Raw genomic sequence first — 21478 nt, 5'->3', positions numbered from 1 at the left:
GGAAGATTATTGTAGGCGGGTGTGGTACTGCTACCCTTACTTCTGCACTGCTGCTGGCAGCGGTACTGCCTTCAGAGCTGGGCAGCTGGAGAGTGGCAGCTGCAGGCCAGGAATCCAGCTCTGAATGTAGAGCTGCTGCCCACAGTCAGAAGCCACCACTGTCTGGCTGCCCAGCTCTGAAGGCAGCAGCACAGAAGTAAGGGTGGCAATACCATTCCATGCCATCCTTCTGCTCTGCTGCTGATGGCGACTCTGCCTTCAGAGCTGGGCTCCCAGCCTGCAGACACCGCTCTCTGGCTGCCCAGCTCTGAAGTCAGCTCAGAAGTAAGGCTGGCAATACCGCAACCCCCTAAAATAACCTTGTGACTGCCCCCGCCTCCCGCAACTCCCGTTTGGGTCAAGACCCCTAATTTGAGAAACGTTGGTCTCCCCTGTAAAATCTGATTTCACGGCGGAGACCAGATTCACAGTCCATGACATGTTTTTCATGGCCGTGAATTGGGTAGGGGCCTACTCATGTAATCTCCATGCCTGATTCTGATAGTGAGCCCCAGGGAAATCAGATAAGAGAGGATACAGCAATGGAGAAAGGTACAACAGAGGGAGGAGATTGGATATCAAGAGGAAAGATAGTGCCAATACCAATGACACTAAGAGTCAGGTAGGCAATATTGACAGTAGAATGACTGCAACTAAACAGGCAAGGAATCTGGGTAAAGCCAAGCAGAAAAAACTAAGATATCTATACACCAATGCAAGGAGCCTAGGTAACAAAATGGAGGAATGAGAATTACTGGTGTAGGGAGTAAAACCGGATATTATAGGGATAACAGAAACACGGTGGAATAATAGTCATGGCTGGAGTACAGATATTGAAGGGTATGTGCTGTTGAGGAAAGACAGAAATAAATATAATAATGAGGTAACTGCAGTAAGAAGTGATTGACCCAAACAGATTCAGATTTTGGTCAATCACTTTGGAGAAGAAATGCAACAGAGGCTCCACTGGAATAGTGCGTGGAGTATGATACAGACCCCTATAGTCTGCTCTGGATATGGACAGAGACCTCTTTAATATTTTTAATTTAATAAATGCTACTAGGAAGTGTGTAATAATGGGAGACTTTAATTTCCAAGCTATAGATTGGAGGACAAGTGCTACTGAAAATGGTAGGGCCCAGATATTCCTGGATGTGATTTCTTCACCAAATAGTCACCAAACCAACAAGAGATGATGGCATTTTAGATTTAGTATGTGTAAGTAGCAAGGACTTCATAGAAGAACTGGTTGTAGAGGATAACTGCGATTCAAGTGATCGTGAGCTAATTCAATTTACACTAAATGGGAGGATAAACAAAAATAGGTCTGCAGCTAGGGTCCTTGATTTCAAAAGGGCAAACACTGAAAAATTAAGGGAAGTAGCTGGGGAAGTGACTGGACTGAAGAACTCAAGGACCTGAAAGTGGAGGAGGCTTGAAATTAGTTTCTGCAACTCTGACTTAAAGTATCTGAAGCCTGCATCCCAGGCAAGGGGGGAAAATATCGTAGGGAAGGGTTGCAGATCAAATTGGATGAACATGCATCTCAGAGATTATTAGGAGAAAGCAGAAAGCCTACAAGGAATGGAAGATTTAATGGATCAACAAGGAAAGCTACCTCTTGGAAGTCAGACAGTGTAGGGAAAAAGTGAGAACTGCCAAAAGTCAAGCAGAGTTGGAGCTTGGAAAGGAAATTAAAACCAATGATACAAAGTTATTTAGCCATATAAATAAAAAGAGGACAAGGAAAGAAGTGGGACCGCTAAGCACTGAGGATGGGGTGGTGATAAAAATAATCTGGCCATGGCCCAGCACCCATACGACTACTTTGCCTCAGATTTTAGTAAGAATAATTGAGTTTTGGGGTAGTAGCAGGGTGGCTAATGGAAACGAGGATATGGAAGTAAAAATTACCACATCTGAGATGGACATCAAACTCAAACAGCTTAATGGGACCAAATTGAGGAGCCTGGGTAGTCTTCATCCAAGAATATTAAAGGAACTGGCACATGAAATTGCAAGCCCAAAAGCAAGGATTTTTAATAAATCTGTAAACTTGGAGATCATACCCTATCACTGGAGAATTGCTAATATAGTACCTATTTTTACTAAATGAAAAAAAGTGATCTGGGGAACTACAGGACCATTAGTTTGACCTCAGTTGTATTCAAGGTCTTGGAACCAATTTTGAGAGAGAAAGTAGTTAAGGATACAGAGGTAAATGGAAATTGGGATAAAATACAACATGGTTTTACAAAAGGTAGATTGTGCCAGACCAGCATGATCTTTCTTTGAGAAGATAACTGGTATTTTAGACAAAGGAAATGCAGAAAATCTAATCTACCTGGATTTCAGGAAGGCATTTGCTACAGTTCCACATGGGAAATTATTAGTTAAATTGGAGAAGGAGATTAATATGAGAATTGAAAGGTGGGTAAGGAACTGGTTAAAGGGGAGACTACAGCGGGTCATACTGAAAGGTGAACTGTCAGGCTGGAGTGAGGTTACTAGTGGAATTCCTCAGGGATCAGTCTTGGGACCAATCTTATTTAACATTTTCATTCATGACCTTGGCACAAAAAATGGGAGTTTGTTAATAAAATTTGCAGATGACACAAAGTTGGAAGGTATTGCTGATGTGGAGGAGGACTGGAATATGGCTTTGAAAACTGGAGTAATAGAAATGGGATGAAATTTAATATTGCAAAGTGCAAGGTCATGCATTTAAGGTATGTCTATACAGCAACTAGACACCTGCGGCTGGCCTGTGCCAGCTGACTTTGGTTTGGGCTGCAGGGCTGTTTCATTGCTGTGTCTACATCAGAGGGATAAACACCAAGGAGGGAGAGGAGTTATTTAAGTTAAGGGCCATTGTTAGCATAAGAACAAATGGCTATAAACTTGCCATCAACAAGTTCAGGCTGGAAATGAGATGAAGGTTTTGAACCATCAGTGGAGTGAAGTTCTGGAACACACTCCCAAGGGGAGCGGTGGGAGCGAAAAACCTCACTGGTTTCAAGACTAAACTTAATAAGTTTATGAAGAGGATGGTATGAGGAGATTGCTTCCAAGGGCATGTGGCCCATCTGCAACTGCTATTAGGAAATATCTTCAGTGGCTGGAGATGGAACACTAGGTGGGGAGGGCTCTAAGTTACTGCAATGAATTCTTTCCCAGGCATCTGGCTGGTGGGTCTCCCTGACATGCTCAGGGTCTAACTGATCATCATATTTCAGGTCAGAAAGGAATTTTCCCCCAGGTCAGATTGTCAGAGACCCTGAGGGGTTTTCACCTTCCACAGCAGCATGGGTCACTTGCTGGTTTGAATTAGAGTAAATGGTGAATTCTCGGTAACTTGAAGTCTTTAAATCATGATTTGAGGACTTCAGTAACTCAGCCAGACGTTTATAGGTCTATTACAGGAGTGGGTGAGGTTCAGTGGCCTGTGATGTGCAGGAGGTCAAACTAGGTGATCAGAATGGTCCCTTCTGGCCTTAAAGTATGAGTATACGAGGCGATGTCTTTTATTGGGCCAGCTTCTGTTCGTGAAAGAGACAAGCTTTTGAGCTACGCATAGCTCTTTTGTAGCTCAAAAGCTTCTCTCTCTCACCAACAGAAGTTTGTCCAATACAAGATATTACCTCACCCAGCATGTCTCTTTAATATCTTGGGAACGAACATGTCTACAACAACTATGCAATTAACTAGTTTACTCACTTTGGCTCCAGTAGAATATCTTTAGACTACAGAAGGCAGCAAAATATCCTCTTATCCAAGAATTCCTTGGGTATAGACATCTAAACAGAAATTTACCTCATTTCTTCTGGTTCTTAAAATTATATACATAAAATATTAAGGGCATTAACCACCTCATAAAATGTAGGAAAGTCTCTCCTGAAAGAAAGAGGTGGATATTGCTCTAACTCAGAAAATAAATCTAAATATCCCTGAACCTATACATTCAAAACACAATGAGAGTGAAATCCTGATCCCATTACAGGCATTAGCAAAAGCTCCATTGACTTCAGTAAAGCCAGGGTTTCACCCTGAATATCTGCTGCTTCCTACATTAATCATCAAAGCAGGGAGAAGCTATGCAAATACATAAACTATATTTTGAAGCGGGGATCTCAACAGAGGTTCAGAAGCCTGCACAGAGTTCAGAAGTTATGATGTCATATTGCTGTGACCAGATGGCTTTATCAGTAAGAATTTTTGTGCATTTCCTTGAACAGGGAAAATTGCTCAACCTGTATTTGGAAGTGAGTATGACCTGAAGACTGATTCAGGGAATTCTTTAAGGTTTCTCATGTCCCTGAATCAGTCTTCAGTGGTTGCAGCAATCAGGAATGGTAATAAACTGACCAGAAAATTATCAGATAAGAGGCACTTCCTTACAAGAGCATTTAAAACAACAACTAAATATAGTGCGAACATTGTTTCCCAGTGATCTCATTTAAACACACGAGGGATATGGAATATTAGTTCCCCTGTTGTTTTCCAGCAGGAAGCTTGATTCATAAAGCCAGGCAGAAATCTGAAGAGAATCTTCATTTTTTTCCTCGCCATTAACACAGCTGTAGGCTTTCTGAGTCTCTAATTAACATTGATTGATTATGAGTGACTTTTAGTGTAGCAAGGCAGATTTGCATTGAATAAATAATTGATTTGTGGAAATCCTAGTGAAAGAGCAAGCCTACCTTCCCAAGAGAGCATCTTTCTTTACAAGTGGCTGCAAAACCTTAACAGTATTTCAGTATTTGATGTGGAGATTCATCATAAGTTCCCTTGCAGAGGCTTCAGTTGTGTAATAGTTACTGCATACTACTTAGTATGGTTTCTGTTTTGGGTTAAATTTGTTCGAGAACAGACTGTTTCATATAACAATAAAACACTACAGCATGTACCAAGATTCTTCTTCAAGTTGTCTCTACGGGTGTTTCACATCAGGATGTGCTTGTACCCATACACTGGAGATTTTTGTCAGCAGTGTCTGTGCTTTATGCACTCTTGTGTTCTGGTGTGAGAGTATATAGGGAGGGGAAGACCCACTGCTGCTCCAGTTCCTTCTCAACCAACTGTAGCATGAGACTGAGTGTCACAGTGTCCCCTAGCTAGCTATGCAGCCTGCTGACTCTTCTTTCTGACTTGTTCCTATTTCTTTAATTCAGTTATTTCATTTTTATCATTCTTTTTAATTTGACACAATTGTATACTTTGGGGGGGGTATCTTCCCCCCCCCCCCCCCAATCCTTTTCACCCTGTCAGGGCCTATGTTCCTCTCGGCCCTCTACATCTGCCTGTCCTTTCTTACTGGGTTATGCCCAAGACCCCAGGCTTCAAACCCTGCCATGTCTACCATGGGTCCTTTCCTCTCAACAATGGGCATTCCAGCTGCCTTGGAGAGCTCACATTCCCAAGGTTTGCTTCAGATGCAAAAGCAGATTCAGAAAGCAGAGGTAGGACGGATTGAAACTGCTTCTTATGGAACACTCTCTGAGAGCTGCAAGGTCCAAGTCCCTCCGCGCGCACACATCAGCCTCAACTGCCAACTCTGGTGAGCACACCAGCCCTGGCTCCGGTAATCAAAGACCCTGCAGCCCTTTAGGGTCTTCAAGATGATCTAAAATGAAGAGACCCCACTCTCCAGAAAGAGAAACCCTGAAAAGGATAAAGTCACCCTCTTGATCTGGGAACAAGGAGACCTCACATCCTGGAATGGGTACCACTGAGGCTTTTTCCTCCCCGGTACAGAGGTCCCAGTATCACCTAAAATAAATCTCCAGCAGACTGTGTACTGAGAAGCTTCCCAGCAAGCAACCTTGAGAGCAGCACCCAAAAAACAAAACAAAACCCAGCATATCACAGACAGTGGTCTTGCCCAATTTACTATCAAACCACAAGATCAACTGAACCATCAAGAAAGAAACCTAGATTTTTCTAAGAAAGGGCTGTCTTCCCTTGTGCCATCATAATCAGCAACTTCTTCTGAACGGCTTTTGTGATCAACTGGTCAAGGGTCACAAGTGATCCTAGGATCATGGTCTACACCAAGCCCGTCAACAGCCTGTTGGGGATCATCTCTCCCATTTCCTGTCTGCCTGGGAGTTGATCACCGTGGATAGGTGGACCCTGGAGATGCTATTTCATCCAGTTCAGCGTCATCCCTCCCCATCTTAGGGATCCTTCTCACAAGGGTCTCCTAAGACAGGAGGTGCAATATTCCCTATTCCTAGGGGTAATCTAACCCATTCCACTGGACTTCCTTGAGAAAGTCTTGAGAAAAGGTTCTTCTCGAGGTGCTTCCTGGTTCCCAAGAAAAGAGGAGGAAGACCACCAATTCTGGACCTCCAGACTTTGTCCTCTCACAATGGTTCAGAATGGTAACCTTACCCGTGGTGATTTCCTCTTTAGAAGTGGGGAATTGGTTTGTCTTCCTTGACCTCTGGGACCATATGTCCATATAGCTATGCACTCTTCCCAGAAATATTTCCTACAATTTGTCATGGGCAAGGACAACTGCTAATACTAGATCCTGTCCTTTGACTTTTGACTGTGCAAAGGATCTTTACAAAGGTCCTCTCAGCTATCGCCAGCCCATCTTCATTAGATGGGAATAATAGTCTTTCCCTGTCTGGATGACTGACTTCTTACGGGTTGCTCCTTTTTCAGGGTGCCGTCAGCAATCAACAAGGTCCTATCCCTCTTCCACTTCTTGGGCTTCCACCTCTACATGAAATAGTCTACATTTAGACCTGTACAACAAATAGACTTCATCGGTGTCACTTTGGTCTCCATGACAATCAAACCATACCTGCCCATGAATAGGTTTGCTACGATGGCCAGCCTCAGTACCATGCTACAACAGAGCTACAAACCACAGCAAGGAGTTCTCTTCAACTCCTGGGCCATGTGGCAGCCAGCAAATTCGTAACGTCCCTGGCAAGACTGCACTCCTGATGTATTCAAGCCTGGCTCTGGTCTGTCTATGCCCCTCAATAAGTACAAACTGTTCTAGTGGGTGTCAATACCTCAAAGGTTATTTCTTTCATTTGGGGTTCCACGGAGAGAGATCTTTTTATGACATTGTCCGATGCAGATGATTCTTCTTGGGGGGGCATAGTCTCAGCTTGTTGGGAGATGCCCTCCTTACCCTTGGCCTCTGCTCTTGGTCTTGCTCTTTGCTTATCCCCCAAAACTTTTGCTCCTCAAGGTCTTGAAATGAGAGATTGGTAGCCATCTTCATAGTACTGTCGTGGCTTCTTGCAGTCTGATTCCCTCACAGAAAGAATGAAAGGGTACCCAGTATCCACCCAGAGATTGTTGAAATGGGTGACATCTTGACCTGTTGTGAAGCCTTGGAGGTGCCTCTTTCACCAAGGGTGATTGCCCATTCCACTAAGGCTTGGTATACCTCTGTGGTCTTATTGAAGTACATATCCGTCTCAGACATTTGCAGTGGCACTTTTCCCAGCATTTTACTATTGTGCGTGCATCTAGAGTTGACATGGCCTTCGGTGATGCTATTCCACAGAGCATACTGAATCTACCTCCTCAGCACCCTCCTCCATAATTGGAGTACCGCTTGTGAATCTTCTGATGTGGAGCACTCAGAGGGAGAAGGAGAGGTTGCACAGTAATTGGCGTTCTTCTAGATGTCTTGTTCCTATGGGTTCTCCACTCCCCTGTGGGCCCTTCTTCCTTTCAGTTTTGGGGTTATACTCTCTGGACTTTGTGGTTGAGAAGGAACTGGAGAAACAGCAGCAAGCCTGCCCTATATACCTTTGTACCAGAGCACGAGGGTGTGTAGGACACAAGTGCAGACCTACAGACACTGCTTACAGAAATCTCCAATCAAGAGTGCATGGGCACATCCTGACTGCAGCACCCCTAAGGACAAAATGTCTCGAAGAACTCCATTTACTCTGTACAGGTAAGTAATCTCTCCTTTGGCTGTTACAGGGTCAAGTGAGGTTATTTGTAAGTAAATAAAAATTTGGTACAGTGATGTTTAGCCCAAAGGAAACCATCTGCTATAAGTTATCATACTTCTGTGTATCTGGAATGTAGCTAAGGTCTAGTTGCAGCACATGGTATATGACTGAAGATAAATTGGTGAGTAGTCAAAGACAGTTGATGTTGAATTCATTAAGCCATCTTCTAGTATATACCTGATAGTTCCATGGGCCACCTGACTAGTTTGCAGGGCTCCATTCTGTAGATTGGGGATGGGTCAAACCGTGAGTGCCTCTTCTTCTGGTCCAAGTGCTTGGGAGTTGGGATTAGTAGGAGAGAAGAAACTGTAAATTTATATAACATAGCTGTCTTTCAGCTGAGCTATAAGATGTTTGTGATCACTTGTCATTGGCCATTGAAGCCCACACGGCATTCTTTTCACAAATCCTGATGTTATGGTTGTGTTCCATCTCTAACTTCATTACATCAACCTATGTCCCCCAAATGCTGCATATGAAATTTTTATTCACTTTGACTGAGACTGTTGTGAGAAATTGCTGTGTGCTTCTAAATTGCTGTCACCTCTACCCCAGAGGCAACTGCATTTCAGGCATGGGTGTGTCATACCTGTGCAGTATAGGTAAAATTTACAAAGGAGCCTCTCACTTAGGCACTTTTGAAAATATTACTTGTGGGATAAAAAGCAATATAAGATATTGGGATGCCAAATACATTTTTAAGCTTTACACTTTGTGTTTAATCTCCATTGTATATACTGTCTTAGAAGCTTAAAATAGAATTTCTTTCCTTATAGATCTTGAGTATGTTCTCTTCCTCCGTTTTTTCCATTAATTTCCCTACTGTTTTTCTACTTGAACGTAAAATTGCTGTGGCTTTTTGTATATGTTCTTCTTTGTACAAGAGCTTCAATGTCAATACAGTTTTGGAAACTGGGTTTGAGTAGTGAATTCCAGCTGTAGAGGGGACACAAGCAGAAAGCATATTGTCTTGCTGTCTAACACTTATGATTACATTAAATACTTTAGAGGGAAAGGTGGATATTTTAAGAGGTTTTTTTTAGAATTTAGGTTCCCCAACAGAATTCTTCAGATAATGTTTGTAAATTTCTCTGAAGTTTGAAAGTTCTTAAAGTTTTATAATACCAATATAACCATTTCAAAGTGGGTGAAATTTGGAGCTTAAATTTTGTGCCAGTACAGTCTGAGTCTGCTGTCCTTGCACAGCCCAAATTCTCTTTGATTTAAAGCTAGCACTATTTGCAGCTCTGATTCATCTTTTTATATATGTAAATTTTATATTGTATATATAAAATGACGCAACAGTGAGTCTGTACTCCTAGATTAAAAAAACAACAAAAAGCATCACCTGTCCTTTGATAGAAAATGTCTTTACACACTCGGTATGTATAACATGTATGACTAAAGATATGATATGATAGTAATCACTAACAGGATATGAGTAATCACTAATCTTTCAGTTAATATATTCTGTCTGTGTGTGGGTGGGTGTTAATATGTACTGATTGATGGACTTTTTTTATACATTTTATATCTCTGATTCTACCAGAGGTTCTCCATGTCTTCACTGTTTGTCTTTTGGATATAAAGTCTGAATGCTCTTGATTAACTATATCTTCTACAGAACCAAACACAGAGTAATATATTAAATGGGTTAAATTTAATGTGTTATATATCTGTTATATATATATATAAACAGGATACGAGTAATCACTAATCTTTCAGTTGATACACCCAAAGGGATCAGGAATATGTATATGTATATATTCTGTGGATGTTAATATGTACTGATAGACGGACTTTTTTTATAGATCTTATCTCTCTGGTTCTACCAGTGGTTCTCAGTCTTCATTGTTGGTCTTTTAGATATAAAGTCTGAATGCTCTTGATTAATTGTATCTTGTACAGAACCAAACACGAAGTAATGTATTAAATGGGTCAAATTTGATATGATATATAGTGATATATATGTATAACATCTTTCACGGAAATACTTTTCCGCCTTTTCTCTTCAGATGTGTGGTCAGCAGGATGTGTATTGGCAGAACTGTTACTTGGACAACCAATCTTTCCAGGCGACAGTGGTGTGGATCAGTTGGTGGAAATAATCAAGGTATGGAATTCAAGTTACTCTTGGGTCACCTCCTTGCTCCTTGAACATAGATATATTGCACACAAAAACTAGGTTAAAAGAACATTATTAAGATTGCAAAGTAAATCACTTGAAAGTTAGAATTAAGGTTCTAGTTCCTCATGAGATCCTCATGTGATCTCTCTCTTTTCCCCTCCCCTCCACTGTCTTCCAGGCTCCTCCTCCAGTCTCTCTCCCCTCTTACCTCATCCTTGGCTCCTTATCCCAGTCTGTTCACTCCGCCTGGCCCAGCCCAGAGCAGCTGAGAGCAGCAATTACAGGGGAAGTGCTTCTGTCCCCCACCCCCAATTAGCCCTGCACTGGAACATGCTTAGTCACTCTTGTGGGGATGTCAGTTGCACAGTCTGGCCATAGGTAGGAGCTGGTAAGTGATGGAGCCTGGTCATTCAGCTGGTAGGGGTGGTGCACTGGCAATCTCGTCAGCACTTGGAGCTGTGAGGGGCTCTAGTGTGCTCAGAGAGAATGAAGTCTTCAGAGATTTTAGCTGCTAAAATCAAAGTCTGTTCTGAGCATGTGCAAACTGCAGTTTTTCATTGGCTTGTAGCTTGGTGAGATTTAGGTGGATTTTCATGATAGCAAAAATAATTCAAAGCATGGGGGGGTCTTTGGGCATTTCAAGGAAAAGATCTCCATTTTTTAACACGAGCAAAACCTATTTTTCCCTAGCCTTGTTCATGGAAATGGTTGAACCCTTTTGGCTGAAATTTTCCAAAAAAGATTGGCCTATAGCTGACTCCTGGCATGGAAAATTTCAGCCCAGACCGTTACTTTTGTCAGGTTATAAGCAACTTAAAACAGGATCTTTAGTGGGAAGCTTCGGGCAATCTTAGTAGGAGATGCTACCAGCCCAGCCTATAACACAATTAGAAAAAAGTAAAAATCTAGATAGAACAGTTTTGCCTGCTGTCTTGTAGCACCTTAGTCTGTGATCATGTCATAACTCACAAGTTAAACGGGTTTAAGCTGGGTCAGTACTTGCAAAGAAACCTCAAAGGAAAACTTGGGAGACTCTGAGAAGTGTTGGTGATTCCTTGAGTGGTAGGTTCCTTTTTAATTGTACTGAAACAGTGTCCTAGTGTGGTGTAGTGCTTCTCACAATGCCATTCTTTTGGATGAGATGTAAAATTTACAGTTGCAAACATTTGTGATCATTAAAGGTACAAAGCAGTGCTTGCAAAAAGTTGTGGTATTTGCTCTGGAATCCCTAGGTCCCTAAATTTGGCTGGGTCCCTAAATTTCCCCATGTAGTTTCATAAATATGGTGGTATTTACACTTTGCCCTAAACTGTTATGAACAGCTAGTATGGTCTGCTCCCTAATCCACTTTATTCATCAATGAAATGATTAAGTGATTATTGTCTGTATATCAATATAGAGTTTATTCAGGAGTAAAGGTATTATGTAAATATAAGATCATTTAATTGTACATCAGGGTGACATAGTCCAAAAAGTCACATCTCACTCCCTTAGAAATCTGGTTATTTCAATAAAATAGATCTATCTGGAGTTAATGAGTGTGCTTTGCCTTGCCTTTGACTTGGTTCTGAGCAAGTGGAAGTATAGTATTTAGAAGAAAGATGTACTCTGGTTGACAGGCTGTCTGCCAACCGGAGTTCATGGATTGGCATAGTGCTTGTGTAGTTATTTTTCATTAATTGTACAGTATCAGCCAGTCAGTACAGGAAGTGTTCGTCCATGACTCATAACTGTACAGAATCCATGTAGAGACACGGTGGGTGAGGAAATAGCTTTTATTGGACCAGCTTCTGTTGGCAAAGAGACAAGCTTTCGAGCTACATGGAGCTCTTCTTCAGGATCCATATATTCAATTTGGCTGAGATGATTCTGTTTTAGCATAATTTAGTATAAACACAAAGGAAGAAGAGAAACAATTTAATAAAATTGTCACTGCATGTAGACCTTTTACAGATTTTAAACACCACTTTCATAAATTTTATCCTCATTTTTAATTGACAGATCCATAGCTGAATATAAAGAGTACTGGTGTTAACTGTTTTTTTCTATCATAGTTGGAAGAATGTGCACTCTGGAAGCTTGGACTTTCAGTGAACTGTATTTGAGGTGGTTTTCCACTTGGCAGAAGTAGGTTCCTGGAGCATTGCTCTAACTGTGGACATGGAACTCCTGAATGATTATTATTATTAGGTGAAAATCAAAAAATGGTACATGGCCCCCTAGATATGCATATTAACAATTATACATGCAGGTTAAATGCAAGAGATACTCCACTGTGTAGTAAATCCTGAGATATTCACTTGAGAAGACACAGTGGTAAGAGAGTATCCAGAGAGCAATGACTATGATGAAGTGCTAGATGGCATGTTCTCTGACCAGCTAAGGGAACAAGCTCTGTGAAGCTTAGAAGAGGAGAGAATGGTCTGGGATAGTAGCAAAAGGGAGTGGAATTTCACAGGGATGTCTAAAGGAAATGTGACAGGGGTTGTGAAGTTTAGTGGGCAGGTGCTATGGAACATTATTCTGGTCACGTGCTGCTTGTTACCAAGAAAATGTAGATGCTGATTTTAGAAGCTCTCCTGGGGAAAATTAAATACAAATTACAATAATGGAATGTCCTGCAGTAAGAACATACAAAACTCTGCAACACAAAATTTGGTAGATTGACAATTCATAAGTACACTGTTGAAGTTGACAAGGGGATGGGGTCAGAGGATAGAGATTTTAGCTTAAGTAGAGTGCATTTGAGGCCTTTGGCATCTGAGAGGATTTGGAAAGTGGTTTGGGATTTTGGTACCCAAGAAGTAGTTAAGGCTTTTGGCATAGGCCTTGGAGAAGGGAAGGGTATTGAATGCCCAGTGGAAAAACTTCAGCTACAGTAAGCAAAGGGCTTATATCAGAAAGTTGTTGAAGATGATTCGATAGGGAATGAGAGTTGGAACCAAATAGGCATATATCCATTCTCCTAAACTTCCACTAGAATTTTCTGAGCAGCTTCTTTCAAAGGCTGTCTCTTCTTAAAGCAACAGACATTTTAAGTTGTACAGGAAATTCTGTATTACTTTACCTTGAAGTTTGATTGTGGGTGAGTTGGTGCATAGAAATCAAGATATCCTAAGTTCTATACACTATCTCTTTACCAAAAATGATGCAATTACCAGCCTCAGTAGGATGCTATCCTATTTCCAGAGTAGGTAGCCTGAGTACCTGCCAAGGAAAAAACCTCTCAATTCTAGGAGATATGTCTGTCATCGTCGTACTCAGTCATTCACCCTGCACCATCACAGAGGCAACAGGTTTAATGGATATATTGGGAGCCTCCTTCCCCTTTCCCCTGGGCTTGGTTTGCTATCAGAGAAGTGGATGTTTGGACATCTTTCACTCATGGCTACCCTTTTCATGTCTACTCTTTATACTTCTGCACAAACCTCTTCCCTATCCCCTTCAGGGGTCCTTCTGATGAGAGCCTATCACAAAGAGAAGTGGCCTCATTGCTCTCTCTAGAAGCCATAGGAGAGCTCAGAAGTACAAGGGTCTTAAGGGGCTTTTATTCCTGATATTTCCTCATTCCAAAAAAGAAGGGGGGGTGGGTCTTTGTCCTGTCCCTGGCCTGAGGAGACTGAACAAGTGCGGGTGCAGCCTTGAATTCAGAATGGTAATGCTTGCCTCCATTATTCTCTGCAGGTTCAAGACTGGTTCATGGCTCTTGTCTTACAGGATCCATACTTCCACATAGCCATCCTCCCAACCCACTGGAAGTACTTCAGGCTCTCAGTAGAGCCAAATCACTATCATTATCAGAGGTGCCATTCAAACTCTCAACGGCACCAGAAGTAGAGATGAGCAAATAATTGATTATTTTGATTCTGTTGCCAAACCAAAAAATCCAAAGAAAATTTTTTCATTTAGAACCAAAACTGGAGGTCTGTTTTTTGCCAAAGCAAAACATTTTTTAAAACTGTGTTAATGTGGAAATGAAATGTTTTGAACATCAAATAGAAATATTCTAAATGAAATGTTGAATCAAATAACTTATAATTTCAGAACGGTTTGTTTTGATTTTTTTTTTTTAAATGAACTGTTCCCAAAATCAGTTTTGTGGGGGTTTTTTGGTTTTGATTGGGCAGGAAGGGTGTTTTTTGTGGTTTGTTTTTTTTGCCAAAACTATTCACTGGAAGAAAAAAAAATCACTTCACCCTAATCAAGAGTCTTCACAAAATGCCTAGCGGTGGTAATGGCACACCTCTGAAGACAGAGCATGCACATCTACCCTTACATGGAAGATAGACTGATCAGAGCAGGAGGCAGCAGTGAGTCTAAGATATGCAAAGTCTCTGTTTGCCTGACTGGGCCACCTTCAGCTATGAAAATATCACCTCTTTTACCATCATAGAAGATAGGAGCTATGATTGATTTCAGATCAGAGAGCACAAACCTGTCTGGGGACAAGTTTATGTCACTGCAGTCACTACTACTCAAGACAAAATCAAACCTGTCTATAACAGTACAAACTTGGCTAGGAGTATTAGATGATACATTGATGTGCATGCACATGACACTGCTTGCCAGACTTCATATGTGGCCCCTAAAACTCTGGCCTAGATCAGTCTACTTTCCGCCCTGTCACCAGATGGACAGGAAAGTCTTGGTGTCACCTCACATCCTTGCAGAACTGTAATGGTGGTTAGAGATTGTATAAGGAGGCATATGATTCTCAGCCTCCACTCTGACAAGGACTTTAATTGTGGATGTGTTAGGGACAGCGGGGGTGAGAAATGCCTGGACCACCTATAAGCACAAGGGGCCTGGTCCACAGAAGACAACCTAGGACTTCACATAAATGTCTTGGAACTCAGAGACAAAAGAGTGAGTGGACTCCAAGCACTTACAGCTGACCCTCCCTACATGATATTTCATAGGTACCTCACCCGAAGTTCCCTCCCAAGGTAGTCTGAGTTCAGTTTGAGTTAATCAGTTAACCTGCCTGTCTTATTCCTGAAGCCCCACACTGTATCAGGAGAAAAGTTACATTTTATTGGCTGTTTCCAGAGCCTTACTTTACATTGACAGTCTGTGCAATTTGATTCTGTCTCCCCAATTGTTTCTGGTTGTTGCTGGCAGTTCAATCTCTGGGCCATCTCATCACAAAGAATATCAAAGTGGATATGACAGCGTATCTTGCTGTTACTAGTTGATTGATGTACCTCTCCCAATGAACATCATGGTGGACTCTGCCTGCTTCAGTGGCATTCTCTGCCTGCTTCAGAACCCCGAAATGTCAGTTTCCGAAATATGCCAGGCGGAGATGTGGAGAAACCCACTGACTTTTGTCAAGCATTAAGCATTGGACTTGAATGTCAGGGCAGATGCCAAGTTTGGGAGAGCAATACCACAGTCTGTTGGATATAGCTGAAACCCTTCATCCCAACAGCCAGAGGAGGTACTGCTTTCCGCTCCCCTACAGTGGGGTCCACGCTGACACACACTGAAGAATGAACTTACCTTATAGTAACTGTAGTTCTTGGAGTTGTTGCACTCAGTGTGGATCCCACTATCTGCTTTCCATCCCTAGTTTTGGAGTCCTCAGCTGCCATAGCAAGGGAACAGAATGAGGGTTGCAGCCGCTCTGCCCTTTGTTCTCTCACATGGAAGTATACGGAGGCTCCGGGCGTATGTGCACTCCTGATAGACACTGCTATTCAAAACAATGCAGTTTTGAATGACTGAGGCACATGTACACCTGCTGTGGGATTCACACTGACTGCAGCATCTCAAAGTTCCATGGTTACTACAGGGCAAATAAGAGTTCTTTCTTCTTCCTGTGAGAGTCATCCTGTGAAACATAAAAGCAAGTTTGTGTTTTTAAAGGAGCAGTTCATTGTCTGAAGGTAAGTCTGTTGCTGCAGTTCCCACATCACCATTAAGAAATCGTCTAAAGAAAAGGAGATCCTCATCTTCTCCAGAAGAATATGACTGTGATAGTGACCTAATCCATTAACCCCGGGTACTGACAGGCCTTCGTCTGTCAGTTTGTAACTAAACAGGAACCACTTACAAGAAAAAGAAAATGAAGGGCAAAGTGGTTTTCCCATTCCAGAATTACTAAAATTCCATTCCAAATGGTGCAGTCCAGACTGAAAAAATGTGTTATTAGAGCTTCTCTAAAATTATCTCCATGTACAATGAGACAAAGCCACCAAGTGTTCTTCTGTTCCCAACCTGGACAGCGACGCCTTGCGCTAGCAGCTAGATTACGTCTGTTATAGAAAAACTCACAGTAACTGTCCCCTCTCTTCCAATGCCTCTCAGGCTGGATTGGGAAGAATAATTTTTGTCTGGTATTCATGAAGGAAAATGTTAAAACATGAGAGCTGTAAAGTGTCAGGAATCTAACCAGTGAGTAATTTTATAGTCTGTGACACTTTTACTGAGCTGAGTGCTAAAAATGGATTGCAAATATGATATATGGCTCATACTCAAATATCAAGGTACTATTTTGGGCTCAGTTTTTGAAAAAATAAATATATAAATTCATTTATAGTAGCTAAATGGCGAAGAAAAGCTGCGTCTACCAAAGAAGAAATTGCGGGGAAGAATGTTTTTTTTTCTTCTGGATGTGATCCTGCGTGGAGTTAAAGTATGCCATTGGGATGGGCTGTCTGTGCTACAGAACACCTGCTAGCATTGACATGGTTTAAAATGAATCCTTTCTCCCCTTTCATAGAGGAAGTGTTCTGGCATTTCTTGCCATTGTGCAACCCCCTCCCTCAAAAAGTTCAGTTCTTTCTCTGCATAATGTAATCTCCCCACTTTCAGCAATTGCTGGCAGCATAAGATGAACAATTGTGTGCATGTCAACCATGGCAATAAAGCATCTTACTAGGTTAGTGTATGCTTGTGCTTGTTTCTGTTAACAAAAGAAATTCATGTTTCTGGTTGGCTTTTTTTTTTTTTTTCCCTTTCCATTTAATGTTATGGGACTCTGTCAGAGTTGTAGCTTTCTTTCCTCTGTCGCCCTTTCAGATTATTTACTTCAAATTTGATTGTATTGTAGATTGAGATTCCTCCATCCTAAAATCTTTTAATAAGTACTTGGCACATCTCTAGCACCTTTCTTCTGCAGTTCAATTTGTAAACAGCTACTTAATAACACCTTTCAACAAACCAGTATGAGAGTAGTAGTTTTTTCTTGTGAATATTTGTCAGTATAAATCCCCACCTTTAGGAGCATGTGCACTCCTAGAGCAAATCTACACAACTACTTATGTCGATATAACTTACGTTAGTCAGGGGTGTGAAAAAGCCACTCCACTGAGGAACACAAGTTACAGCGACCTAAGCGTTGTCAACACTAGCTCTATGTCTGCAGGAGATGATCTCCTACCAGAATAGTTTCTGCCTCTCCCGGAGTTGGAGTAATTATGCCAACAAGAGAACCCTCTCTCCTGTTGGTATAGAATCTCTTCACCAGATGCGCTACAGCGCCATAGCTGCACCGATGTAGCGCTTCTAGTGTAGACTAGCTCTTAGTGTTGAATTCAGCTTTTGGGCTCTTACGTCCTGTCACACAACCTAACATTTAGCTTCAGCGAGTTTATGTAAGGAGCTGGTGCCCCAGTTCCCTTCAGCCACCACTTCCAGAGTTCTCAGCACCTTTAGTCTCCTTTACTTCCATGCAACTGAATTTTCCTTCTTAGCTTTGTTTTAGCTGTAGTATTTTTTATTAGCAAAGAGGATTCAATTCCAGAAGAGGTTGGTGTGGAGCTTGAGGCTGAATACATCTATTTCAAGAGACGTGCAGCCTTCTCTCTTCATGCAGAGTACGCTGTTGCCACCAAGCACCATTAGTTTCTTTGTGCAGTGCCAATTATACTTACATTGTAGCTGCTTCCTGAGAGGTATCTTATCCACCTTCCTACAGTGGAATTGAGTAGGTCACTTTCATGCATTTTTTCCAACTGAAAGCGCGGATCCAAAAATTCCCAGGATTGGCCTTAATACCACTTGTAACTGAGTCCATGGTATATTCTCGGGACTTTCAGATCAGAAGCCTATCCCTTTTGACAGGGCCGGGGAAGAGAGACCCCACACACTTCTGGAGATAGGATATCCAGGAACAAAGGTTCCCCAAAGGCCCACTGAGGTATGTCCATGAGTCAGTCACATTTTTCCCTCAGGAGCCCTGAAATAATGGCCTGGGTGGGCTCCTCCTTCTGTGGATCAGTTGTCAAAAGGGAGGTCTCCTGTAAAGAGACTGAAAGAGTCTGTCCACTACTCCCTCTCTCTTGGGAACTATGAAAGCATCTACTTTGTCAGTGAGTATTTCCTCCTATATTCTTTTATGGATGATCCTCCTGATTATTCAGATGGGAATGACCAGGATACCCCAAAGGACAGTGGTGTCTTGCCCATTGTCTTCCACCCCGAGACTCTCTCTTGTTTGCAAGCTACATCCAGCCCTATTTCCTTCTCAGATTCACTCTCCATTTCAGCTCCAGCTGCAGTTGCTTCCTTCTGTCAACTGTCATTTTCAAACAGATTAGGTAGTCACTTAGACACGCTAGAAAGTTTTACATATTGTCTCTTTTTGTGATTGCTACTGTAAACAGACATACTAATTTATGGATTTTGCATTCCAGTAAAAGAACAAAGTACAGTATTAGATGTATTCAGCAGATCTTTGTCCAGTATTATTTTATTAGAGGACATGTCCTGAATGTGTACAACACCAACAGAGTTACCATTTTACAGTTGACACAACTGTTCTGCTGATTTTGGGATTGAATTACATGATTTGGTAGAAATAAAACGTTAAAACATTCACTCATCTATTTTCCTTTCTTTTCTTTCTTTCTTTCTTTTCTTTTCATCTCTATCACCACTATGAGCTGAAAGCACCTTGAATCTGTTAACAGCACCAAGTTGTTTTCATACTTGCATTAGGTACACATGAGAGAGCAGAGTAAATACACTGAGTGCTAAATAAATCACTACCAGTTACACAGTTGTGTCGAAGCCTGTATAAGTGAAGGGTCCGGCTTTTACCTCCTTTCAGTAAACAGATTCCCTCACACACACACTTCGTCTGTCTGAAGCATTCAAGAACTATTTACTATTTCTGAGAACATAGCTTCTTAGAAAGCAAATAAGCCAAACTTCTCTGACCCTCTGTTCCTTGCCACAGTGGATTTGTTAGCAAACCACAGATGTTTCACAGAGAAGATGGAAAGATCTGGAAAATCAACATGGTCACAGAATTTTTTGGATATTTCAGACAATTCCTTGTGGTTTACATACACACTTTATATTATCCAGGCTTTTCATGTGCAAGAGTATCAGGAAGTGTCTGTCTCTGCATTTTTATGCAAACTTACTGTCTTCAATACTGCCAAGGCTATCTAGGATTTGAGGCAAAAGGTTCCTCGTATATAGCATGGAAGTTCTAGTATTCCAAATGAATATTGATATTTTCAGAGAAATATTGCTGCATTCCAGTCAGACACCAGTTTCATCTAGGATGTGCTAAACTGAATTTGAAAGAGTTTGGAATATAATCTAAAACTACAAATGGTTCTTTGGAAACAGAGGAGGAAGCTAAATCAAAGTGCTCTGAGTTGATCTATTCTATAAAGATTCTTCACAATAGTTTCTGAGAGCCTTCCAGCAGTGCATTAAGTGACATGACTAACAATTATCACATTTGTCTTATCTCCAGAGGAGGTAAAGTATGTTCAGTGGAGTGTCTTGTTTTTGTCAGGGTTTTTGTTTGTTTTGTTTTTAATGTACATGTTGCTATGTATGCATTAGAGAAGGCAAGATCAAAGAACTGCACCTTGCACTTGGAGTGGAAGGTGGTGAGGTTTGTGATGGTCTTTAGCTCCTGGGGGAGTTCATTCCACAGTCTTGGACAGGCCACTGAGAGAAAGTTCTGTCTCCCACACAGCTAGTGTGTGGTGAAGGATAAGTAGAGCTGTATGTCACCTGCATGTTGCTGGTTCTTGAGTCCGTGTCCTCTGATCAATTCACCTAGTGGTTGTATGTAGACGTTGAAAAGGACTGGAGAGAAAATCGATCCTTTTAGGACTTCATAAACGAAGGGTCTACTGATGGAGTTGCATTTTCCCATAATTACGTGTTGGGTATGCCCCTCCATAAAGAACTCAGACCATTTTAGCACATAACCCTGGATGCCTGCTACCTCTCTCAGGCAAGACAACAATATCTCAAAATCAACCATGTTTAACGCTGCAGAGAGGCCAAGGAGGGTAAGAAAGGATGTCTGTTCTCTTTCTATTGATAGGAGGAGATCATTCATCAGTGCCACTCAGGGCTGGCCTTACCATGAGGCGACCTGAGGCGGCCGCCTCAGGTGCCAGACTGGGGGTGGGGCGCCTCTAGAACCCAGAGTGTAGAAAATTGTGTCTGCTGCTGGTGCCTATGTGTTCTCTCTGCTCTAGATGCACAGAGATGATGGAGTGCTGTGCTGGAGGAAGGAGGGCACAAGAGACATAACAGGCAGGCAGGAGAAAAGGTGAGAGGGAATAACAGAAAGTAACAGGAGCTTCCACGAGACAGAGGAGGAGGAGCCTCTTATGTTCCTCTCTAGCACCCCCAGGAGCCTGGACTGATTAACACCAGCTTCTCAGGGAGCTTCCTGTTTCCTGCTGCTGCTCTGAACCCACTTGAGGAGAACAGGCAGTCGGCTGAAATAGTAGGAGCCAGTTAGGCCCTTAAGACACTGATATCTTCCGTCACTCAGGCCCTGCTACCAGCCTGCTTCAATTGAGTGTTGAGAGCCACTATAGCCGGCACAGAACAGCAGTCATGAGTGAAAGACGAAAACACCCCTCTGGGGCAGCATTCAGAAAAAGAAAGAAAGCAAAGGAAGCTTTTCTATCTAAGCAGGAAAGGAACTCTCTTGAGATACATAGACATACATGTTCACGGTGAGCCTTCCGGCCCCAGTGAGGATGAGAGTGGTGAGGAGATGCCTGATCTTCCAGTTAGTCAGAGTGCAGGTGACCTGGCAGCTACTGCAGCATCCACATCTCCATCTCAAATGGATGTAACCATGCACATTCCTGAAGAAAAGTATAGATCAGAGAAGAGTATGGTGGAGGTGCAAGAAACAGCTGCTGCTGAGTTTAGTTCCTTAAGTCTAGATGATCCAGGACTGTGGACCCACTTGAGCAGTAGCCTGAGGGACTTCCTTGTACTGCGTGGGCCACAGCAAGTAAAAAACATCATGTTCCCCAAAGACAATGAAAATAGAAGTTTCCGTCCAACACATTACTGGCGTGAAATCCCCAGTGGTGAC

The 21478-nt window shown here is 42.1% G+C and overlaps 1 protein-coding gene across 6 annotated transcripts in view; it reads left to right on the top strand.

Annotated features, from left to right (window-relative positions):
* Positions 1–21478, top strand: part of GSK3B (glycogen synthase kinase 3 beta) — a 270397-nt gene that overhangs the window by 176072 nt on the left and 72847 nt on the right. For all 6 annotated transcript variants that reach the window (XM_048818908.2, XM_048818892.2, XM_048818885.2 and 3 more), the window contains exon 7: positions 10049–10146. In XM_048818908.2, the coding sequence (XP_048674865.1) occupies positions 10049–10146 (98 nt within the window). The remainder of the gene's footprint in view (positions 1–10048; positions 10147–21478) is intronic.

This window comes from Caretta caretta, chromosome 1 (assembly GCF_965140235.1).
Source record: "Caretta caretta isolate rCarCar2 chromosome 1, rCarCar1.hap1, whole genome shotgun sequence".
NCBI lineage: Eukaryota > Metazoa > Chordata > Testudines > Cheloniidae > Caretta > Caretta caretta.
This window is presented reverse-complemented; position numbering and strand designations above follow the sequence as displayed.